Source organism: Gadus chalcogrammus, chromosome 23, assembly GCF_026213295.1.
Source record: "Gadus chalcogrammus isolate NIFS_2021 chromosome 23, NIFS_Gcha_1.0, whole genome shotgun sequence".
Taxonomy (NCBI): Eukaryota; Metazoa; Chordata; class Actinopteri; order Gadiformes; family Gadidae; genus Gadus; species Gadus chalcogrammus.
In genome coordinates, this window is record NC_079434.1 from 12,570,954 (window position 1) to 12,590,406 (window position 19,453).

General features: G+C 45.6%; 2 protein-coding genes across 4 annotated transcripts in view; one reads left to right on the forward strand and one right to left on the reverse strand.

Annotated features, from left to right (window-relative positions):
• LOC130377137 (integrin beta-1-like) overlaps positions 1-429 on the reverse strand; it is a 24,168-nt gene extending 23,739 nt beyond the window's left edge. For 2 of the 3 annotated variants that reach the window (XM_056584123.1, XM_056584125.1), the window contains exon 1: positions 96-423. The gene's annotated coding sequence lies outside the window, so the exon portion shown is untranslated. Of the gene's footprint in view, positions 1-95 lie in introns of all 3 variants that reach the window. The other variant, XM_056584124.1, reaches the window with a different exon arrangement.
• Positions 430-2,716: 2,287 nt separating this feature from the next.
• Positions 2,717-12,938, forward strand: LOC130377136 (ankyrin repeat and SAM domain-containing protein 6-like). The gene is made up of 18 exons (XM_056584122.1): positions 2,717-3,278; positions 3,616-3,855; positions 4,193-4,433; positions 4,759-4,909; positions 6,076-6,120; positions 6,452-6,656; positions 6,929-7,035; positions 7,507-7,658; positions 8,101-8,341; positions 8,424-8,473; positions 9,118-9,303; positions 9,805-9,967; positions 10,211-10,443; positions 10,557-10,749; positions 10,940-11,007; positions 11,197-11,313; positions 11,718-11,817; positions 12,111-12,938. Exons 1-18 carry the CDS (start codon positions 2,944-2,946, stop codon positions 12,158-12,160), a joined length of 2,877 nt encoding a protein of 958 aa, XP_056440097.1. The 5' UTR covers positions 2,717-2,943; the 3' UTR covers positions 12,161-12,938.
• Positions 12,939-19,453: the final 6,515 nt, after the last annotated feature.

Sequence of the window (19,453 nt, forward strand, 5' to 3'; positions counted from 1 at the left end):
TTTACTTAGATGAGCATGAAATCGCCTAACACTCATTTTTTGCTACAATACCGACGCGTTTGAATTGATTCGTTAAATAAATTAAAACATATTACCTTGGCGTTATGTAATTAGTTCCCCCCGTCACATAGAAGGTAGTATCCCGTTTTAGAATCCCCCGGGATGGTCCGCTATGCAGCACAGACAGCAACAATTGCCCCGCTGGCACCGAGCGCTTATAGTCCTACTTTCTCCTCAGAAAAACTCGCGGTGGATTCACTCAGCCGATCATTCCGGTCTATTATTGTTGCTCTACATTAAATTAGTTAAACTGGATAAAATGCAATAACCGAAGGAATTATCGCGGGGCAATTAAACCTTACCCAAGCTTATTCAGGGAAGAGCGCGGCCGGAGACAAGTCCGTCAGAATATGCCTCTCCTGTCTAGCCACGCCCCTTTGAAGAATGCCGTGTCGCGTCACGAGCATATGGGTACGCACACTGACATAATGCTCTAATAATGGTGTATGATTTTATATTTTTTATATGGTCCCAATTAGGGACCATATAAAATGGTCTTACTGTCTTCTTCTCGGAAATGATGATCTAATTATTGGAATAGTGCTATTCGATAAGAGAGATTAAATGACACGACATTTGTGCTATGAGTATACTACAATTATTACTTTGCACTGTAATTGTTTATGTTTAAACTTTTAAAAGTGTTTAAATATAAGCGGGATTCAAGGTGATCTGTGGCTGAAAGGTTAAGATCCAGCTTGGGTTTCTTCAAAAGACTCGATATCTTTCCCTCTCTGACATCACCTGCTTCCTTTATAAACACTGGTTTCCACATCAGTCCTTGGTTGTATCAACCAGCCAAACAATGAATAGGCTAATGAGCAATAATGTACGTATATGAATGATGAAAGGTTTATTTATTTAAAATCGAGCTCTTCAATTGTTTTAAAACATGACATTTGCATCTATGTCAACTAGTTCCGTTCTCGTATTTCTTATTTTTGATCATGTTTAAAAATCGGAAAACTAAAACAATTGCCACTAATTCCTTGGAAGGGAGCCTATCTTCATTGATTCTAATTTGAAAATTTGTCTGGATTAACAAATACTGCGTTCAGGAAGGGGGTAAGCTTCCTGTTTTTGTTTTGTCTCCTGGGATTCATATCGCTGTTGCTCTCTGGGAATGGTCTGAGTGGTATGCCTAAAGTCTGTCGAATCTGCTTAGTCAAAGAATTGGGGTGACATTAAACTGATAGGCTTTTCCTGCACTTTTCTTAGTCACTACTAAGCCTTGAATTGTGGACAATAATGAGTATCAAACAATAGGACAATATAATGGGTCCAGGAAAATCTCGACAAATCGAGGAGGTCAGAGTATGAAAGAGGACTAGAAGACGAGGTAGAGAGACCATCCAAAACCCAACTGTTATGAAAATATTGAATACTGATGTGATTTTGAAAACACATCCTCCCATTGTCCTATTTTATTGTTTTTATTGGGGCTTAGGGATTACTTGGGGTTGTACAATTGGTAGATTGATGGGCGTGAAATTGTACAATTTGCGCACTTGTAGGCCAATTTATTTCTAAAGTGGGACATTGCCTGACGTCTGAAGCCTCCTTGTGGACACTAATTGTTACTGCATGGTAGGTCAAATTAATATAATTGAATCGGCTTTAAAGAATCCCGAGGCATTTTGTCAGGAGATGAATTACAGCCGATCCAATCCAAATTGATTTTTTATATTCAAACTTTAAATTATTGAAGTACTGCTTAAATAACAGTTATACATGAAATGCTCAAAATAAGGAATGCCTTACGCAGTATAGTATGACAGCATGGAAATTGACTGGATGATTAAAATAAAGAGTGAACTCACAGCTCAGACAACTCATGTGGACACTCATGTAGCCTACTCCAGGGTAGGGGGCTCGGGTACGGGGGGGGGGGTCTTCCCCAGCTGCTATTCAAACAATAAAGTTGTATTATTTATGTTGTGTATTTGTTAATATATGACTAGCCTGTCCCTGTTTATTTAATTCGTTAAACGTAAAATCAAATCGACCTAGTTTGTTCTCATTCTGAGAACAAACGAAAAAGCCTTATTTGGATTTTCTAATCGCAGTATTTAAAGGTCCACCCAATCTTTGTAATACCATTCTTGGTCACTAGATGGCAGCGTATAACCTAAACATCATCCCCTATCCCCTTTCCTTACAAATTGATTAACCCTAACCCTAAAAGCCACACACACACACACACACACACACACACACACACACACACACACACACACACACACACACACACACACACACACACACACACACACACACACACACACACACACACACACACACACACACACACACACACCAAATGTAGGAATTTTTAGTTGTATTCCCTTGTATTGTGTTTACATTAACGTTTTGTTTCCCCTAACAATTGCCACTAATTCCTTGGAAGGAATGAACACCATCAAATAAATCCTATATGCATTTTATATTTTATACCATATACCGGTGAAAGAGGTGTGACTAAGTGACTCTGTTTCTCTACATTTTATACCTTGGTCCTCATCATAACATTATAAGAGCGCAATATGAACTCTTCATATGCTGTTGATTCTGTAATCTCTTGATAATCTACTGGATTGGGAAAAGACTGTCTTCCCAATATTTTCTGTTCTGTACTTTTAGTTTGCGCATGCCCAGAACCAGCGACGCAGAACCCACACAACTTGTAACGGGACAGCACCGGTTGCGGCTACATTTAACCCCAAGGCGCACGAAGATGTTTTTGTACCAAGATTTTTCATCACCACCAACGACAGAAGCAAGCGACAACTTTTAACACACATTTTACCAGTTCTGTCGCCATGATTTCTAAATACAGGCCGCCGATAATGAAGTTTGGAAACCGGGTGAGACTTTCTTGAGAAGATGAGCTTCGGAGTGCCTGCTAACTCTCTGTTACTTTTCCGTGCTTGCGATGAGGGAGATTACGAAACGGCCCGGGGGATACTGGAGCCAGGAGCGAAGGAATCCGGGAGGCAGAGCAGGCTGCGGTCCGAGGCGGGATCGGAATGCAACGTCGTGGACATCACCCGGGGACCGTCCCTCGTACCCGTGGACGGCACGGACGAGGAGGGGAACACCGCCCTGCAGTTCGCCTCAGCCAGTGGCCATGAAAACTTGGTTCGGTTCCTTCTACGCAAAGGGGCCTCGGTGGACAGCCGGAACAACTACGGCTGGACACCGCTGATGCAAGCGGCGAGGTGGGGATTGTTGTTGAGCAGCTGTTAAAATAAACGGCAGAGATGACATAGGAACACTGCAATAGTTAAATCAATGTCGCCTATACACGTTATCCTCAACAGTCACCCATTCATTACTTTCATACATGTTAATAAATATGATAGATGCCTATTGTGTGTCCATTAGGCCATCCAACCCTATTATATTTCTACACGTAGGCTAAACTACTACTCTCATAAGACATCTCTATCCTTCACTGATATAACTCTATTCTGGCCATTTTGACGTCAATGTTTCGTTCCACCTCCCACATCCCGTTCTCTCTCCCATGCTTCCACTTTGAAACTCTCTACCAAGGTTTGGGCACCTGAACGTCACCCACATCCTACTGGAGAACGGGGCGGAGATAAACGGCCGAAACCGCCTGGGTGCAAGCGTCCTGTCCATGGCGGCTAGAGGAGGCCACGCCCACGTGGTCAAACTCCTCTTGGAGGGCGGCGCATATGTCGACGATTACGACCACCTGGACATCGCCGCTGAGGGCGTTTCTATAGGCAGCGGCAGCAGCGGTGGCAACAATAACAACAACAGCAGCAGGTAGGCTTATGTGCGTAACCTGTTGTTGTTGTTTGTCTATTGTCTGCGTTCACATGATGAGCTCCCAAAATGTTTTCTTTCATCCAGATGTGAGACGGATCAGCTTTTGTTTTTCTTGAGCAGTGTGAACAGCACAAAGGTTCAGCCCACTATAATGATCTAGATCTGATCCTAGATATGGTACATATCAGTATAGTCAACAGTATACTGCATAGTATAGTATGGTCAGGAAAAGAGATGAGATTCACCAGCAAAAGACAACAAAATCGAGCACAAAAGGTAAAGTGGATATTAATATACTTATACAAATAACATACGTGTGTCATCCGTGTCCCAGCCTGTCGGGTCTAGGCGGCGGCGGCGGCGGCGAGGGCTGCGCGGGCGGTGGCCTCGGGGGCTGTGGGGTCGGCGGAGCGGGGGGCAGGGAGTTCATGGACATCACAGCCCTGCTGGTGGCCTCGCTGCAGGGCCACGAGGCGGCGGTGCGCCTGCTGCTGGAGTGGGGCGCCGACGTCAACTTCTCCCAGAAGACCACCGGCTGGGCGGCGCTGATGCTGAGCACCCTCAGCGGGAAGTCGGTGGGTGGGGGCTGCGTGTTGACGGGGGGGGGGGGGGGTGGAGGAATGGGTGGATGGTTAATGGAATGGATGCACGGTGGGACCTGTCCAAAGGGACTTCAGCTGAAATACAGTTATTTAATTTGGCACTATTTTGAGATATTCAAAAACGTGGATTTCAAAATCTCGAAAAGCAGAATGGGAAGAGATACATCTGCTGTTTTGTGTTACCGAAAGGTTAAGGTTGTTAATTTATCAGTTATCATTAAGAATATCAGTGAAAGGGGTCCCCTTGTATATGTCACACAGACCAGATCGACGGCGTGATTGGTTAAATATTCCACAGGTGGGCGTGGCTCAGCAGCTCGTGGAGAGGGGGGCAGACCCGGACCGGCTCAACGTGTGTTCAAAGACGGCCTTTGAGCTGGCCATGGACCTCAGGCAGAGAGACATCAAGACCTACCTGGACCCCATCACCACCGTACGCCCTCAGACTGGTGAGGGACCCCCCCCCCCCCCCCCCGTGTGTGTGTGTGTGTGTGTGTGTGTGTGTGTGTGTGTGTGTGTGTGTGTATGTGTGTGTGTGTGTGTGTGTGTGTGTGTGTGTGTGTGTGTGTGTGTGGGGGGGGGTTGGTGGATATGTGTAAGGGTTGGTGGGTGGGTCTGTGTGCGCGCACACAAGTGTGTGTGTCTGTGTGTGCGTATGCAGGCACGCATGTTTGTGTGTGCGTGTGCATGCATGTGTGTGTGTTTGTCTTTGTGTGTGCATCAAGGAGTTTCACAGCCATTAACACTGTGCTGTTGGAGTAGAGGAGAGGGTAGCGTCTTCGATGACCACAAGGGGATTTGGATTTCAGACATGAAAGCTATGAATAAACATTTCCTCTTTTCTTGATTTAGGTATATATTTGTGTTCCATGCTTTATTAGTTATTAGCGTGCGAGGCCTCTCTGATGTTGGGTGACTGGAAGATGTGTTGGAATGATTGGACCTCTAGAAGTTCTGTCATGCATGCATGGCTGGGGTATCTCAATGTTATTAACAATTACTTAAACGTAACTGAACTTTTGAGCCAATTCATCAATCAGAACCCAATGGAATTGCATCCTTCTTCAATTGAAAAGATTACTTTTGTGAACTGTGCAATTTGGAGGTCTGAATTCAACATAACACAGCAATGAACTCCACAAATTAGTTTTATGAGACTCTTGAACCTGAAATTAAATTGAACCTGATTGGGAGTTTCTCATTTTCCTTGAACTTTCCCTGCATAGACTATTAAATTGTGTTACTTTTTTATGCACAAAGGAAAGTAAAGGGCTGTGAAGTCTGACATTAAGCTTTATGTTCGTTTTAATTGGACAATTTAGCATTTTGTGCATTGTTGAGTTTATTGCATTCTTCCTTTCTTTCATGCATTATTTCTTATTTATTTCTCTCCCTGGTTCTTCCTGTTTGTACACAGTCCCCTGCTGGGTGTGGGCTGTAGGCTCCGCCCAGGCTTTCTAGAGGTGGTTAAGGGTATTTACTCCCCCCCATCCGACCCACTTTGGTGATGAACCATGTGGACGTTTTCCAACTAGGACTCCAACGCTATCCCTAGACTCCTTATAAGGTCTACCACAGTGAATCAGTGCATCATCTCTCCCCCCCTCCCTCACAGATGACGAGAAGAGAAGGCCCGATGTGTTCAGTGCCCTCAAATTAGGTGAGTGGAAAATAAAAATAAATAACTAAATAAACTAATAACTTACCAATACTTAGATTTTTATTAAGCCAAAAAAGCTAACCAAAACATCTGCAAGGATTTTTAAATACGAAAACTTGGCTAAAGCCTTCACTAATTGGCATACCATCAACTATGAATACCATTTAAAATGTCATGATCAACAGTAGCAATATTGTTTCTGAGCTGTACAAGGACACTTTAAACTGACGTTTCTCTTTAAAGATTCTGGGTATATGCCCATTCGGTGTTAATTAAATCTGAGGTCACATGGTTTCACCCGGGTGCCCCCTCATCCCTTTCCGACGTCCAGGGAATTCTCAGCTGGTGAAGGAGATCTTGGAGGAGGACCCCGCTCAGGTGAACTCGTCCAATCAGGAGGGAGCGTCGCCCCTGATGATGGCGGCCGTCAGTGGGCAGCTTGAGGTGGTGCAGCTGATGGTGGACAAGAACGCTGATATAGACAAACAAGATGGCGTCCACGGGTGGACCGCTCTGATGCAGGCCACGTACCACGGGTGAGCTGAAGCTGTCCAATGTGGAGCCAGCCACTGAGTAGCTAAAAATAAAAAAACTGTCTGTTCAAATGGCATCACATACATTTAATGGCATTAAAAACAAAAGTTAAGAGACACCTTGAAAGTAGCTTCATATTGTAATGAGCAATATGAAGACCTAGCACAAGATTTTGATGAGTAGATTTTGCTGGTTTACAAATATCTATATGTGTGGTAGACTAGCTGACTTCAGCACCTCTCAGTTTATCTCTCTGTCTCTCTCTCTCTGACAGTAACAAGGACGTAGTGAAGTACCTGCTGAGCCAGGGGGCCGATGTCCACCTCCGGGCTAAGAACGGCTACACTGCGTTTGATTTGGTCATGCTTCTGAACGACCCAGGTACCGCCTCCTCGGCCTGCGACCCAGCTAGCGTCGTTCAATGACTTGTTTCCATGACGTCTGCCATGTCTAGTTCCCTTTCTCCTTCCGTTCAAATTGTTTTTACATCTTTGTTTTTATTGTCAGTTATTTGCCTTCCTTTTATACCCTTTTTGGCACCTTGTGTCACCTTGTGAAATCCCAGCATTTGCATCAACATTTACATCACATGCGTCACGTTTTCTAGTCCCTGCTTCCTTCACTTAATCATCCATTCACTTTCACTCAAGTTAACGATTCAACCACCCACCTATATACCCTCTTTTTTTGCCTATATGTGATTGTGTGCATGTGTGTGTCTTTGCATTTGTGTGTGTTTGTGTGTGTGTGTGTGTGTGTGTGCCTGCTTGTGTGTGTGTGTGTCTGTGTGTGTGTGTGTGAGTGTGTGTGAGTGTGTGTGTGTGTGTGTGTGTGTGTGTGTGTGTCCCTCAGACACAGAGCTGGTGCGTCTGTTGGCGGGCGTGTGCATGCAGGTCGACAAGGGCAAGGGGAAGCCCAGCAGTCGGGCCTCCATGTTGCTCTCCAAGAACCGCCGGTTGCTAGGCAACATCCCCGTCCCTCCCGACGATAAGGGGGGTCTCAAGGTATGGCCGGCGATGGTTTCGGACATTTTTATCTTCATAATTATTTACGCAAATCCAGTTCTGTCCTGGGAATTCTGTGTTGATCACATGTTTCACGTTCTGGGTTTGAACGGTACCTCGAGAGTTGACCTCTCAGAACCAAAGTCTGTTTGAATATTAACTGCCTGGTCTCCTGGCCCCACACGCACGCACGCACGCACGCACACACACACACACACACACACACACACACACACACACACACACACACACACACACACACACACACACAAGGATTGCTTATTAAATGTAATTAATGAAGTCAAATTAAGTATAGTTTTAGGTATAGGTATTTCGCTGTTATGAACCAGGGCTGCTGAGCTTGTTCCAGATGACCAGACAGGTCAGTCTGCTCTCCCTGCTCCTGAAATGAAAACCAACAAGCTCACTTCCTGCCTTCCAGTCGTGGTGGAACAGAATGTCCAATCGGTTTCGCCGGCTCAAGCTGACCCACACCCTGAGGCACGGCCTTTCCTCCAATCGCCTTGCTCCGTTCCCCGACGATGCCGAGGCCTCATTGGACGCGACCCTGAGAGTGGACAGGAAGCCAGCGGTTGGAGCAAATGGGGCGCTGGCCTCCCCTTCCTCCACGGTGGCCATGAGTGACATCAGCACCATGTGGGCGGTCAAAACCATGGATTCAGGTGAGCCACGTTGATCAACAGATACCCCATATATATTCTATACATCGACTGTGGTACTGATTGCAGTTGCTCTGTTTCATAGGTCTCGGAAGCGCAGGCTCGGAGAACGAGGACGCCCTGATCTCAACAATGGTAGAGTGGACGAGTGGCTCGTGTGAACAAGTGCAACCTCTGTGTCAGAATAAGGCCAGCAGTGCTGCATGTACGATCATTTACCTTCAGTTGAATTGTTTAAACCTTTCTTATGTTGTGTCTGACATAATAAGAGAAAAAAAACTCTCGCAAAAATGATATACTATGCGTACTCTGCGCTCACTTAGTGAGCCTTTATGTTCAACCGTCTCTATGGATATGAATTTAACTCAACACAAGGTGGCATCACAACCCAACTCAAGAGCTAGTAACATGGAAGGGAAGTTATGCTGACATTCTTTTATTTATGGATGTCATGGATTGAGTCCAGATATACACACACACATACACGTAATCCTAAGCATAGCAACATTATATGTTGCATTAAATTAAATTAAATTACATACAATTTATTTAGCAGACACTTTGTCCAAAGCGACTTGCTGTAAGTGCATTCAACAATGAAAATGTAAGCCAAAGTGCAGGAATCATTTGAGTATATAAAACTCACAAATAAATTACAAAAAGCACTGCTTTTAAGTGCTACAATATATCATTTTTCTTTTCTGATAACATCCCCCTTGATTGATTAAAGTCACATGTTTAAGCCGTTGCTCTGTTTGTCCGCCGGCGGGCTTCCGTAGCTGAGAGACGGCGCCCCGCTGACCCGGCTGCCCAACGACAAGCTGAAGGCCGTCATCCCGCCCTTCCTGCCCCCCTCCAACTTCGAGGCGTGGAACTCTGACCGCTCGCGCCTCCTCAAGGAGCCGCCGCCCCGCCTCCCCATGCCCCCCCAGAGGAAGCTGAACAGCAGCGGGAACTCCGACATAGTGAGTGTGTGTGTGTGTGCTGGTGGGTGTGTGTGTGTGTGTGTATTTTGATGGGTGTGTGTTTTGATGGGTGTGTGTGTGTATGTGTGTGTGTGTGTGTGTGTGTTGTGTGTGTATTTTGGTGTGTGTGTGTGTTTTGTGTGTGTTTGTGTGTTCTAACCATCCCTGGTTAGAAAAGCCTATCAAGGAATGTCTATCGCAAATTTGCATAAGCTACAAATACTAGGGTTAGTAAGTGAAAAACTATATAATGTGTACGTGTATCAGTATTTGTTCCTGAAGTTGGCTTTGGCAGTTGTATTTTGTATCAACAGCCTACGAGATACGTGTGACTATCACGTAGGCTGTGGTTTCCCAAATACTTACACACGCCTCAAAGAGTGTTTATTACGATTGAAAATCTTTTATGAATTCACGAAAATCTCCCCCATGAAAGAAATGCCCCCTCGGTCCCTTCATCGTCGCGCCTCTCTCTCTCTCTCTGGCCCCTTTCCCGGCCAGACGTCAGTCAGCCGCGTGGTCAACAGGTCCATCAAGTTCCCCAGCATCTCCAAGGGGCCCTCGTCCTCGTCCCCCTCCAACTCAGGACACTACCACTCCCCCCACTCCTCGGGGGGGTCCAACGGAGTGGCGGGAATAAACCGAGACTCACACAACCGCTCTGGTACACATTCACACACATACATGTACACTCATACATGCAGCTACACACACACACACACACACACACACAAAGACAACTGCTCTGGTACACATTCACACGCACACGCACACACACTCATTACAGCTACACGCACACAAACAACTGCTCTGGTAAACACATACACACATGCGCGGGCACACACACACACAAGCCAACTTTGAGAGACACCCCAGCATCATGAGCCCTCTCCCTCTCCACCACCAGGGGGCAGTGCAGACAGCGTCCTGTCTCAGATCGCTGCCCAGAGGAAGAAGGCAGCGGGCCTGGTGGACCCGAAGGTCCCGGCCCCTGACAAACAGAGCAGCCAGACCCAGGTTCAGCTCCAGAACCAGCCCCAGCTGCCCGCCTCAGTACCCGGTCCAACGGTGGCCGACACCAGCCTCCCAGACATCCACGCTACCCCCAGTCTGGTCGGATGCGACGGCCATTCTAGACGGGTATACAAACACATACGTACAGCGCATATGCTATAGAAAAAATGCAAACATGGCTCGGTTCCTTTTCAAAGAGGACATTTGTATTGAGATGTTTCGTTTTCTCCTCCATGTAGAAGGTGGATCTGAAGAGGAGACCCCAGTCCGGTAACTCCTCCAACTCCAAGAGCACGTCACCCACCCTGACGCCGTCGCCCTCCCCGTCGCCCAAGCCCCCCGCGGGGCCGGGAGACTCCCTGTCCTCCGCCTCGTCCCACCCCCGCTCCAAGAGCAGCGGGGGCTCCAGCAGTGGCACCATCACTGACGAGGGTGAGGGGGCGGGCGAGCGACACTGCCATGAGAGAGAGGGAGAGAGGGAGGGAGGGAGGGAAAGACTGTGTTTTTTGTCTGTGAGAGTGTGTGTGTGCGTGTGTGTGTGTGTGTGTGTGTGTGCATGAGAGACCACAGGAACAAAGCTGACAGAGATGGACCCCCTGTCCTTTTCTTATTTTCTCCTTAGATGAGCTGTCCAGCATCCTGAAGAAGCTTTCTCTGGAGAAATACCAGCCTATATTTGAGGAACAAGAGGTAACTGCTATGTATCCAAACACAAGATCTAAAACGCATGCTGTCACTTTAATGCATACCGTTATCCATGAAAACAAGGCAATGAAGCTATCCTCTTCACTCTTTTTGTAGTTGTATTTTTTTGGTTTAATCATCTTCTGTTACTTCTTCTTCCTTTTACTCTTTCTTCTTCTACGTCTATCCCTCCAGGTGGACATGGAGGCCTTCCTGACTCTGACCGACGGGGACCTGAAGGAGCTGGGCATCAAAACTGACGGACCCAGACACCAGATCCTAGCGGCCATCTCTGAGCTGAATGCTGGGAAGGTGCGCTTGATTTGATGTAGTGCTCTGGTTTCTCTGGGTATTCTCTTGTATTAATTTAACTGGAACGGTTTGGCTTGTGAACACTAAGCTAATGAGCATGATGTAGCCCGAGAGAATAATGAGCGATGAAATCCTACTCTACGGCTATGTATTTCAACGGCCAATTGAATTTATTCAATTTTATATTGTATATTATTTTTACGAACCTTTTTTTTATTGCTAAATACGTTTTCAACTCAAAAAATTATTGAACAAAAATATATGACATCATATACCATATAATACAGTGTCCCAGTTATGTTAATAATTGTTAAAGTAACCCATGGTACGAGACAAGGTCTGCACGTGGGCAGGCGTGCTCCAGTACATCCCCCAGTAGATGATGACGTGGTGGTTGTCCCCAGGGCCGCGAGAGGCAGATCCTGCAGCAGACCATCCACAACTTCCAGTCCTCCTTCGACAGCAGCGCCAGTAACTCCAGACAGCCAGCAGCACCCCCTCGCTGTGAGTCCACACACCGTACGTTGGCCCCCCCCCCCCCCAGCCGGCTCCAGGGAGCAGTGCAGTGAGTAAATACAATAGGATTGGAACAGTGATGTATTGATATATTACTACATGTCTTTGTCTGGTGTTCCCATCTCTCCATTCTCTCTCTCTCTCTCTCTCTCTCTCTCTCTCTCTCTCTCTCTCTCTCTCTCTCTCTCTCTCTCTCTCTCTCTCTCTCTCTCTCTCTCTCTCTCTCTCTCTCTCTCTCTCTCTCTCTCTCTCTCTCTCTCTCTCTCTCTCTCTCCTCACAGCTCCAACTGGCTGGACGAGACACCAGGTTCGCTCGACCAGTAAGAGGTAGCAGCACCCTTCATTCCCCCTCCACCACCGCCACGTCTTCCACCATGTAGCCCTCATCAACCCACCAAACACAGGCACTAGTGCGATGCATTGCTGCTTTGAAAGCCTGTCTCCATCCAGACTCCTTTACAGGTAACTTCATCGAAAAACACTTGCTCCAAAGAAGACCGCCTCGCTATAAAGCAAGGCGGCAGGCAGCTGCCTTCCGTCGGGGACACAGGCGTGGATTACCCTTTTCTCTTACGGCGGAACAGTTTGTTGTGTATTAAAGGGAAGACACCAGCCACTATTCACACCGTTTGAGAGCCACGCCCCCTCCTTACTCTCCCCCACACACAGCCCTGTCCCGCACACGTGCAATACAGTGTTGCTCATCGCCCACTGTCCTCCCGTCCTGTAAGGAGTCTCTTTCTCGAGAGTGAAGAATGAACTGGAAACTGCACAGAAAAGGCATGGGTGAATGTTTATCAAAATCGTTTTTTTGTTTTGTTTTCTGAAAGGACCACATTATATCCAGCTATGAAAGGCAATTGGTAGAGAAAAAGAGAATGTGAATGTAGCATTTGAACAAATACACATCATAGAGAATGAGTTCATGTTTGATGACATGAATTGATCGTGATTGGAGAAATGTGCACTGAAAATGGGTGTGGTATGTTGATCAAATTGCTTAAATATCGAGTTCAAAAAGCAGAAACATATTAAATAAATATGACAAATCATGACGCGGCCTTGACTTTGTATATCCTATGACTCGTCTGGGAAAATCCAATCCAATAGAGGAGATGATCCTGTTATTAGTTCATGTTTGACTTGTTTCAGCGCATACACACTGGACAAATACTTTCCACTGTGCTTGTTTGCTCCATAATAGCTGGCGCACCCTTTTTATCAACAGTTCTGATTACATGCAGACCTCGCAGTTAGGGTCTGTATCATCTTCAAATATCACTTACACATGATCCAATACTGTAATCCCGAGCTTTGGTCTTGGATCTGTTCAAGATGGCTTTATTAAAAGTAGTATATTTGGGGGGGCGGGGAGGGATATAGGGATCAGAGGCCATGCTTATGTTGTGCCATCTGTGATGAATATATGCGTTGTTCTCTGAAACACTGCTTAGTGTATCTGAACTCTTGAGTCCAGTTGGAGCGAAACCAAAGAAATTATCCGAAATAGTTGAGTTGAATATAAATCGTCTAATGACTAGTTGGAGAGATAAAAAGAACAAAGAAGAGAGGATTTCCAGGAGAAACAAGACACAAATTGTGTTTTTCTTTAATATTGGCTCAAAAGAAAACAAACCATAAACTATGTTCCGTGTCATCGTCCCAAAAACATTTTGGTATGTTGACAAGAATGTAAAACTCAAGAGAGAAAGGGTATTTTGTCTTTGGGCCAAAAAGAAAGCTCAGGGAAATCAAAACCCTGAAAGAAAAAAGACATTGTCCACAAGATGGCGACGTTCAATGAACGCTCCATGGTACATGAACATACAAAACAACCTGATCCCGTGGCAACGCAATCCATAAAGACCCGTTATCTTTGAAAGGCTGAGCTGACGTTTGACAAAGTCATTTCAGGTCGCCAGATTGTCTTAGAATTGTATGGCGTGCAGTGAGATGGATTCCAGTGGCATGAGTAGTTGTTTTCCCACTTAATTTCCTAATCCCAAATGTATCTTCATCTAGCCTAATATCTTCCAATTTAAAGTCAATTTAATTTGAACTTGTTGTAATAGTTGTTATTCAATGTTCTGCAACACAAGAAACGTGAGGGCCCAAATTACAAGTGACATTTTATAATATTCTATATTATGAATTCAGCGCTATGTATTTGCTGCTTTCTTTATTTTTCTTCATAGTTCCTTTCTCAAAGAATAAGGTGAGGAGCTCTCCCCATCCCCCAAGAAACTAAAACCTGACCTCATAGCAAAAGGCTGTTGAAATGATTATTGATGCGCAGGATTTAGACAGGCCCGACAGGCCGGCGACAGGGTTCCTGTATGCTTTAATGAAAAGCATCATTCAAGAGCCTAAGTCGGCTGGCGTTCCCTCTCCCTCTCCTCTACTCAGAGGTGCTCGTTGAAGCCTAAAAGCCTTCGGTGAGTACAGAGCGAAATCTACTTGGAACAGATTGAAGATTGTTGTGGTGTGGCTGTGAGCGAACCCAAGTGAGTCACGCTCAATTTCGTTCTTTTCGACGGTGCGGACCTGTGCACTGCTGCCATCGTGTGAAGGAGGGAATAACATTTTCAAGCTGTGGTCAAGTTGGGAACAACACTGCATCGTTCATCCGGTGGTGTACACGGAGAAACGCCAAAGAAGAAAAATAAACGGCTTTATATGAACACGCCGGCTCCTCGAGCCAAGATGTCTGCCGCCCGGCCCCAAAGTGGTCTCCTGTCTAGGGGTATGATGGGCTGAATGCAATAAACTAGGGGTGTCAGAAGGGGGAACCAAATGGTTAAACTATATGGTTATGCTTATTCATGATCCAGACAGGGTTATTGGCATGGTTCCTTCCCCTGCTGCATCCCTATGGACCCCATTGAGCCCCTAATAAATTTGTTTTATTTCTGAATTGTTGAACTCATGTTCATTTCATTATCTTCAATCTATTTCAAAGTTCAAATTCAAAGGTGTGTTTGAAGAGGAAACAATCCTCTGACCTATTGGAATGGGATCAATAAGCGTTGATCTTATGTCTACAACTCAGTTGGTGGTTGTCTGGCTCTGCAAGCTGTTGGTTTAGTGATGTGCATCACCTAGGAGGACATTAGCTTTATTTTGTGTGTATTTGCGCACGTGTGTGCGTGTGCGTCGACATCCGAGGCCGAGTCTGCTAGCTTTGATTTAGCGACGCACACAGATTGTAGCATTTGTGCTTAGACACTAAGCCAGATGAAACGCGCCCCCTGCCCCCGTAAGTCCTGATGCCTGCAGACCGACATAAACACGTTCCAAAGAATACACCTACCTATTCCCTGTTATTTTACTGGGGTCTATAATTAGCATGCAACATCAGTGAAGTACTCCAAACGCCCTTCCCACTGCATGTTGTTTGTGCAACAAACAGACATTTCCTGAGTCAAACTGCATCTGACTCACTTGCTCATGGGGTCCCCAGGCATGACCGATGTTGCACAACAATGTGGCCCTCGCATTGCTATAGCCCTCTAACACACACACCAACACCGACTCTCTCTCTCTCTCTCTCTCTCTCTCTCTCTCTCTCTGTCTCTGTCTCTGTCTCTCTGTGTCACTCTGTGTCACTCTGTCTCTCACCCTCTCACTCACTCACCCTCTCACTCACTCACTCACTCACTCACCCTCTCACTCACTCACTCACTCACTCACTCGCTCACAGTGGGAGAAAACATGGATGACAGGCTCTTGGTGAATCTGTGGAACCTCCTGACAGATGCAGGCCGGGTAGAGAGGGAATGTGACCCTTGTGTGACCCGGATCTGACCGCCACGTCAACCCAGAATAAAGCCCCAAACCCGTAATCCAAATGTCAACAAAAGATTATCACTGCCACTGAATCCCCAAGCACAGTTTACGTTCCCAGGGGCTGACGGCGCCCCGGCAGCACAGGCTCCCCGAGGAGCCAGAGCCAGGGTTTGTCGATGGTCAGTTTATTTTATAATTGATAGCTCTGCTGCATAATGTGACGAAGGCTCTTGAGATAATGAAAGGTCCTTGTTTTCTTTCTCTGCGGAACATATGTTTAAGCACCGGCTAGGGTAGGAGAGAATAGGAGTGGCGGGACTGTTTGGGTTTGTTGCCCAAAGGTCCCGAGTTCAATCCCCGATGTCTGCGGGCAGAAATAGGGCCTTCATTGATTGCATCTTAACCCTGTCTGATATCTAAAGCTATGTCCTTTTAACTGCTTGGATTTTAGATTGGGGATGCATCTAATCATGATTTTCATACTTTTTGTAATGCAAAATCCAATGGTTGTCCTTAAACCATTAAGTGTACACTAAAGACATGCATTTCCCTGTGTGTGTGTGTGTGTGTGTGTGTGTGTGTGTGTGTGTGTGTGTGTGTGTGTGTGTGTGTGTGTGTGTGTGTGTGTGTGTGTGTGTGTGTGTGTGTGTGTGTGTGTGTGTGTGTGTGTGTGTACACCAGAGTGGTTGTTTGTGGCAGTGCCCTGCCCATGAACTCCTGCAGGGTCCGATAAGTACAGTAGGGCTTATGTGGCCTCAGGTGACCCATCCAGATGGACCAACAGATGATCTTCTCCCCATCACCAATCCATGGATCACAATCTCAGCATCTAGCTGTTATATCATACAGATGCCCACACACCCAGCCATAGGGTTCAAGTTTCAAAAGATGAAGTATATGATGTGTTGATTCAGCAGTTAAAACGATTGGAGTTCATCTACTAATACAGACAAGAGTAAGGTATTAGGATCATATAGTTTCAGTGCAGGTTTAGACAGGACCCCGCCGTCTTTGAGTTGATAGTACTGCTTTCTCTAACGAGCAATTACCGCTTCGTGGCATAATATGCACTGAGCCCAATTACAAATGACAGAGATGCACTGCGTGGATGGCAATTTGCAATATTGACCATTCCATTAATTATGCATGCCCATTACAATCAAAGCAGTCATGACACAAAGCTAAGCATGTCTACTAGAAATTCATGGCGAGCCAAACAGCCGCAGTCATCGATGGGAGCCACCTCCTTCCTCCTGACAGATGGCTTTCGGTATGTGCCTCTCAGGCAAATGGTAGCTGATAATTCAGCAATGCCTACTAAACCACAGCCACAGACAGGCCCTCACACCAGACAGGGAAAGGCCCTTTGCCAGTGCACAGCAGACACAGGAAAGTGTACAGGTGGAATACATCGTTGTGTTGTGTGCAAGGGTTAACTTCTATCAGGGCTAATCTGGAAGGCAGCTTGAATTGGGTTGGCTGTTGGTTTATACTAATACTTCCAGCTTAAACCTCAATCATTTGTAAACGTAAACATGTTGAATGTTGGGGATGTTATCAATAAGGTTTTGATAATGGAGGCTCGTTGGTTATGGCTCCAGCTGCAATATTATGAAGTCCTACTTTGTGCTTAAACAAAGAGTGTAGAGAACAGGAAGGGGGAGGTGTGGGGCCTGTGGGTAGAACCATGGCTCCAACGACCTGTCAGTGCTATGAACCTGCTAGGGGAGCACTTTCTGGTCCGGTTGAGTCAATAAAGATACAGGACTATTTTCACAGAGGTGTCCAAGCAGAGTTAACACAGGTGAAGCTTTTGAGCCATGCTTGAGTGCGGAGCTAAAATTAGCATTCATGGATAACACAATTGTTGATGTATCATTTTGGGCTTATTTTAGTCATCTCTATCCATTTTTTTTTTTTTTTACTTTGGGCTCTGGTAGTTGTATTGGGTTGTGTGGGTAATTTGAGAGGCATACGCCTGTATGAGGTCGACAAATATGAGCTATTCTAGTTGTTACCAAACTATTATATTATGTTAAAGGGATCCATTCGTCAGGTCTTCATCTTCATTAGGGGGGGCCACTGGCCATGGTCGTCTTCTCAAGGATAGTTTTCAATTTATTTGTAACACTTACGACACAAAAAAATTGTGCTACTGTCAACCCTTTTTCTTTAATTGTTTTTCCATTGAAATCTGTCCATTCACTTCAGAACACAATTGTTATTGAGGAATTATAAATGGCTACTTAACATGCACATGGATGGATGGAAAGAGGACCTCAATTAAAATAATAAGCACTTAACATTAACGAATACAAGCCCACCTCGTGGACAGCAGCTCACCAAATGGAATTAGCGCCAGGCGCGCTAATTATATCTGATGGTCGTGCTGTGCAGGTGACTTTTTTCCGCCAATCAGAAAGCGCAATTGTAGTAACCAGGTAGAGTTCTTCATAATGAGGAGCTAGCCTGAGTGGGGAACATTACTTTAGCGCCTCGAGCTAGAAGGGACGGGCCTTTCCAGCACCCTTGGTGAGGTTGATTTGTTGGTTTATGTTTCTCCTGTAAACATGAAAGTGTTTCGTATCCCATGGCTTAGGTCGTTTTATTTTAAAGACTTTGAACTTTTAATGTAATTATCTGTCTTTGTTTCTTTCTTTTTTATTTGGCCTTGTACCAGTTCTCCGGAGTGACGCGCGCGCTTGTGTGTTCCTAGCGCATGCGCAATACCCCCATAACATCTAGAGGCGCGCTACTGTGTTCTATATTAAGCGATACACCAAGGGGCCTGGCTTTTGTGTTGCCATCTTTTATATTTAAGGAAGTCGTTCTGTGCATTTCTGTCAAAAGGCTGCATATGCTTTTTACTATCTGTCTGTGGTCGGTAAAAAAATTACCAGATCTGATTATCGGTATATCTGTGGATTGCAAAAAAGAGCCCAGACTTAGCAGCGTAGCCGAACGTTACTGATAACTATTTCCTCGTTCTTCAACAAGACACGCAGCGTTGGAAAGCATACATAAAGAAATACATGATTTATTTGTCTAATAACAAAAAAGGAAATGACATGCAACATCTTTAAAAAATATATAGGCCTACATTAATACAAGTCACGTTAGTTTTCCTTCGTTTGTTATTGTACAACTACTTATCTTCAAGATTAGGCTATGCCTGTATATTGAGACACACCGCACAAACAACATTTCATAAAGCAGCACACAGGACTAGGCAGAAAATGTAGTAAATAAACAAAAAAGATATAACGTTACATTTCCTATAGCATTTGACTCGGATGAATATGAAAGGAGACAAGCAGGAACTTTGTTAGGGATTTATTCGTCACCATTAAATTGCATATAGGCCTAATTCTACTGTGTATTGTGGTATCTATAATTCTCAAAATAACACTTAAAATACATAAAACAATAACCGATAAATAATAAAGGCCTACGTCCTACGTCCGCAATACTTCCCCACCCCACACTCTGTGGAGCGCAGAGATCAACGCCCGAAATGTTCCAAGTAGGCTATACATACACCAACTTCATATGCACGCAGTATCCAACGAATAAACACCCAGAACAAGAATCCCCCTCTTCAGTCCGCAGAGAGAGAGAGAGAGAGAGCAGTATCCAAACAGAGCCGGGCCATTCTCCTTAAACGAGCCGTTCCTTGGGACATATCCTCTCCTCTCCGCCGGGGGTTAGCGTCAGTCCCGCGGAGCGCGAGACTCCTCTGTGACTCACTACCACGGAGGAGATCCGTCCTGCTCTCTGCCCCTCGCGTGTGATCCCTCCCCTCGCTCGGCTCAGAAATGTCCGTGCGCGACGACCATGC

Bases quoted from the DNA above. Each gene is read 5' to 3' on its own strand.
- LOC130377136 (XM_056584122.1), top strand. From the start codon at position 2,944: ATGAGCTTCGGAGTGCCTGCTAACTCTCTGTTACTTTTCCGTGCTTGC. The intron at 4,910-6,075 runs GTGAGGGACCCC...CCTCCCTCACAG, and splicing joins CACCGTACGCCCTCAGACTG to ATGACGAGAAGAGAAGGCCC. The intron at 7,659-8,100 runs GTATGGCCGGCG...CCTGCCTTCCAG, and splicing joins ACGATAAGGGGGGTCTCAAG to TCGTGGTGGAACAGAATGTC.